The sequence below is a fragment of the Macaca fascicularis genome, chromosome 1 (assembly GCF_037993035.2).
Source record: "Macaca fascicularis isolate 582-1 chromosome 1, T2T-MFA8v1.1".
NCBI classification, from domain to species: Eukaryota; Metazoa; Chordata; class Mammalia; order Primates; family Cercopithecidae; genus Macaca; species Macaca fascicularis.
Window position 1 is genome coordinate 101,629,903 of NC_088375.1, and position 5,502 is coordinate 101,635,404.

General features: G+C 42.0%; 1 protein-coding gene across 1 annotated transcript; it reads right to left on the bottom strand.

The window, feature by feature from the left end:
* Positions 1–2,041: 2,041 nt before the first annotated feature.
* On the bottom strand, positions 2,042–3,002 carry OR10J1 (olfactory receptor family 10 subfamily J member 1). Its single transcript, XM_015455082.3, is given in 3 exon segments — positions 2,042–2,160; positions 2,163–2,651; positions 2,654–3,002. Coding segments are annotated over 3 exon segments (957 nt in total).
* Between the last annotated feature and the right edge of the window lie 2,500 nt (positions 3,003–5,502).

Here is a 5,502-nt window from a genome sequence, read left to right on the forward strand (position 1 = left end):
TAAGTACATAATTATTTCTGTGTATTCTCCCCAATACCTTAGTCACATTTTCTTTTTACTCATGAGTTTTTTGGCTTGGAGTCCAAAGACCCCTTCCCCCATACGGCTTTTTAGATATCTCAGGGGAGCTAAGTATGATAAAGATGTTAAGAATTCATATGTGATGCTTCACAAACTGAATCCTAGTTCTCCTAAGTCCTGGCTAGTTCCCATGTTTAAAACTTAAAACTGACCAGGTGCAGTGGTTCACGCCTGTAATCCCAGCACTTTGGGAGGCCGAGGTGGGTGGATCACCTGAGGTCAGGAGTTCAAGACCAGCTTGGCCAACATGGAGAAACCCTGTCTCTACTAAAAATACAAAAATTAGCTGGGTGTGGTAGTGCAAGCCTGTAGTCCCAGCAACTCGGGAGGCTGAGACAGGAGAATCACTTGAACCCAGGAGGCGAAGGTTGCAGTGAGCTGAGATTGTGCCACTGCACTCCAGCCTGGGCAACAGAGCAAGACTTCGTTAAAAAAAAAAAAAAGTTGGCCAGGCGCGGTTGCTCATCCCTGTAATTCCAGCACTTTGGGAGGCCGAGGCAGGCAGATCCTGAGGTCAGGAGATAGAGACCCATCCTGGCTAACATGGTGAAATCCCATCTCTACTAAAAACACAAAAAAATTAGCCGGGCATGGAGACGGGTGCCTGTAGTCCCAGCTACTGGGGAGGCTGAGGCAAGAGAATGATGTGAACCCAGTAGGCGGAGCTTGCAGTGAGCCGAGATTGCGCCACTGCACTCCAGGCTGGGAGAGAGAGCAAGACCCTGTCTCACAAAAAAAAAAAAAAAAAAAAAAAAAAAAAAAAAAAAAAAAAAACATTAAAGCTGAGATTCCTTAATTTGGCATATGAGGCCTTCAGAATATGACCCCAACCTACCCTTCTGGTTTTATCTCCTTCAGTCCCCACTTCCTCCATGTCCTGAAGTCAGCACAACTGAATCATTTTTCGTTCCCTGATCAGTCCTTTTGTTTTGGTACCTGTAGCTACATTGTTTCTTCTCTTTGGAATTCTTTCTTATCATTCAGACAATCTCTTGTGTTTTAAAACCAGTTTGCATCACAGGTCCCCTCCTCTTTAAAGACTTCCGTGACATCTCCAACAGTCTCTCTCTCTTCCCTTTTCCCTTTCTTTCTTTTTCTGAGTTCTTCTTTAATTGTTTGTAAACGCCATTTATCATAAAGAACTGAAACCATACTGTCAAATGCTTGTTTTTGCCACTAGATTTGTAGCTTCCTGGAGCCAGGCAAGGAAGCTTTTTTTATCTTTATTTCTCCAGGACCTAGCACAGAGGCTAGTTCATAGCTCTTGCCCGTTGTGTGTTTTCTGATTTAACCAAATTTGAAAGGATCCAGGAGTATCTCAGATTGTGCCCTCAAAAGACTGCCATGATGACTGTAGAATTGCCACGATCTCTAATTAAACTGTCTATGCTCACCATATTTAATTAGCAGTTTTGCTAGAATCTAGGATAAATTAACATATCCAGGAGAGAAAATCTATTTCTCCTGGGCTATCTAATCCTGAGGTCACTCTCCCTCCCCACACAGTAACTTATTACTTGACATGTCATAAACATACTCCAATAGGGAATCCAGTTTTAGAAGCCCTGGTGCTCTAACGTAGGAAGAAAGGGATTGTAGAAAAAGATTTTAAGTGTGTCTTGGATTCCATCTTCTCAAGGGGCTTTCTATTGCCTTCATTAGGTGGAGATTCACAAAGAAACCAAAAGGTCAGTACACAATTTTCAGCCCACACTACTTTCTGACCTTTTATTTAGGCATATCTTATCCTTGTCTGTCTATTTATCCCCCAAAACACGGATAACGCTCCATCCAGTAACTTTATTTAAAGCTTCAGACTCCCAGTTTTATGAAACTGCTATTCCTCTTTTGCCTCTTATTTAAGGGGCAGGTCTTTAGGAGACAAGGGTTTGCGAGTTTACACCTCATATTCCTGCCTAGTGTGGGTGTTGACAGCCTCAGGAGAACTCTTCCTAAATGGTCAGGAAAACTTCCCACCTACAGCCCTGCACAGAGCATCTTTGACCTCTTTGTTTCTCAGGGTATATACCACAGGGTTCAGTAGGGGAGTGATGACAGTGTAGGCCACCGAGATCAGTGGTCATGATCTCTGGTGTTCTCTGACTTGGGCTTGAGGCAGGCAATGGAAGCCCAGCTGTAGTGGACAGTGACCACAGTAAGGTGGGAGGCACAGGTGGCAAAAGCCTTCTTCCGGCCCTCAACTGAAGCAATCTTGAGGATTGTAGAGATAATGAGAACTTAAGAAATGAAAACCAGACCCAGAGATACAACAAGCACCAGCACACTGATAATCAAAGTCAGGATTTCATTGACAGTGGTGTCAATGCAGGAGAGTTTCATCTCAGGTCGGATGTCACAGAAGAAGTGGGGCACCTTTCTAGAACAGAAGAGTAACCTGCATACAGATGTCACTTGTGTTATTGCTACAATCAGCCCAATGCTGCAGGCCCCCAGGACAAGCTGGATACGCACCCTCCTGTTCATAATGACCGTGTATCTCAGGGGGTTGCAGATGGCCACATAGCAATCATATCCCATTGCTGTGAGCAGGAAGCAGTTAGTGATGCCAAGGTTACAAAAAAGAATATCCGTGTGGCACACCCTGCCAATGATATGGTCTGGTTCATACCTACGAGGCTGGAGAGCATCCTTGGGAGAATGACCAATGTATATACAGTCTCTGATGTGGACTGCATGCTCAGGAAGAAGTTCATGGGTGTGTTAAGATGATGATCTATTTGGATGATGGTCACAATGATGGTAGTGCCTGCTAGGGTTAAGATGTATAGTGCAAGGAACACTCCAAAAAGGGTGATCTGCTGTTCACGGAAGCTGGAGAAACCTTGGAAAACAAAGTCAGTGATGAGAGTAAAGTTCTCTGTTTTCATTGATTGGTTCCCAAATCTGAAGCATAAAAACATGAAAGTCACGTAGTCTCAGTAAAACAGTGGAAGCACATTTCTGAAATTGATTGAAGTTCAATAGTTCTCAGTTATAAATCTGGGGCTATATTTCCTAGTGGATTAAGTTAATCCCTGGGTTTACTTATCTTTACTTAAAATATTTTTACTCTGTGACCATCTGTTATAATTTTCCATGCATCACAGAATCATATAGTCTCACTTTTTCACTGTATAACCATGCATGCTCCTACTTCATTTCTACTCTTCCTCCCTGACATCTGGAATGACGCCTCTTTTCTCCTCTTCTTTCCTACTCTTCAGACACAAGCGCACATTTTCAGCCCTTCATAAAACCATGTTACACTCGGAGGTCCTCATGTTTATTTGGATTATTTTTACCCCATTATTTCTGCCTCACCTCACACAAAGGCTCAGCAACTTTAAAATACCTTTTACATCTTTTCATATTTCACTAGCTCCAAATGATGCATGGATTGGGTGCTTGAAAATAATTTGTTTAGGGATGGACTAGTGATGTCTTTTCTTTAAAGACTATGAATCATCCCCCTTGCACATCCTTTAAGAAGTAGAAGCAAAATAGAAAGGTTCATCTTGTCTTCAAGAAGAAAAAGGAAAATCTTAGCCAACTACCAGCCTCTCCCACTTCTGTCTGAGCGATGGAAGTCTGCTGACAGTTCAGAGCACTGATTCACGTATGTTATAAACTATGCTACATCTTGACCTTCCCTAAACCAGAAGGCAAATTTATAGCCAATACAGCTTTGTGAGTAAGCCTACACCCACTCTGCAGAGATAAACAATTGTATCAGGAAAGATACAGCAAATTTAAGTGTCCCTCACCTAAAGCAAAAGCAGACCCTGAATATAAAAAAACAGCTACACCAAAGGTACATCATTTTGTTGAAGGAAGGGGATGAGTTCAATTTATGTAATATTTCACATTTTTATCTCTTTAAACAGTAAGCTTCTGTAGGGTATTTAAATTATATTCTGATTTGCTTATGCATATTCAGAAAGAGAAGTTTTGCATAAAATAAATCACATCAGTGATGAAGGTTAGTATGCGTGGAGACTTTCTTCAAGTTCATAAAAATCTATTTAAAAGACGTTGATGACCAGCTGTTAATCATTTACACTAAGAATTCTAAAAAGAAAGTAAAGCTGCAATAGAGAATATATTCCAATAAAGAAAATCATTTGATACTAAAATATATGTCTAAAGACATTTGTCTTCTGTGAGGCTTCTGAGCAAAAACTATGTAGTAGTCCAGCCGCGGAGTGGTATGGCGCCTCTATGGTGAAATCAGAAATGCTTGGCAGAGCTTTTAACTGTTACAATAATGAGCACAGAAGCTCTTGGCCATTCAAGATGTGAAATGTCCTGCAAAACTTGTGGTGGTTCTGCCCAAGGAAGAATTGTCTTATTCCAAACACCAATAGAGTTCCCACTGAGAAACACATGGCTAAAATGTCATCTTATCTGACTGAAACTTGTCTGTCTTGAGGTATTAGAATGGCTATTATGATTTGGTTAGCATCCTCCCAACTCTTGGAAGCCTATAATTCTTCTAAGGAAACGGAAGGAAGAGCAAATATAGCTTATGAAGACCTGTCCAGCTGTGATAGGAGCTGAAATACTGCAATAAATTAAAGTCAGCCCATACGTAATGAGCCCCATTTCAATCCTTCTTCTAAAGACCACTCACATGACTCTGCTTAGCACTGAGGCACAACAGGAGAGCTGGGCTAGAGGAGGCTGAGGAGTAAGGATTGAAATGTCAGGCTCCCTTGGCCACAATGGATAGGCACAGGGTGACCAAGGTGAGCAAGGTGATCAAGAGTGCCTACGGCAGGACCTGAGGCTAAGCAGGCAGGGCATAAACACACTCTAGTGGGAATATAGTCAGGTTTGAGAGTCACAGGCATTCTTGACAACCCCTCTGTGTGGAAAAGTCTTTGAAGCCAGAGAAGATGCTCTCCCAGGATCAGGCAGCTGGGCTTCTGGGGGTCACTCCCTGAAGACAATCTGGGAGCCACCCTGGGGCTGGGAGGATGCAGATAACAGGTACCTGGAGGTCTTATTATGTATAAGGCTCATTTACTCAATTCCAGGCTAGTGCTTGGGGAGCCTGGGGAAAGCCTTTGCTTCAAGTTGGAATAATATTTGAGGAAGCTGGTTTATTTAGTTGATTTTTAATTATTTGAATAAGTGAGCGTGCATGTGTGCATGTGGTTTATTTTTTATTTTTTATTTTTTTTTGCAGATGTGTCTCAGAAATCCATACTGACAAATCTAGGCAGCTCAAGCTTAGAGCCATACCACCTTGGATTTCAGGAAATTTAGGGTCTTTTGCTTATAGGCAGGAACTCTATCTAGTATAAGAATCTGGTTTTCTTTTTGGAATAGAAGTATTTAAATATGGTCATCATTCTGCAGAGGACAGTTCATGGTGCCTGTCTTTGCCCTGTGGCATTCAGGATTGGAAGTACACTATCT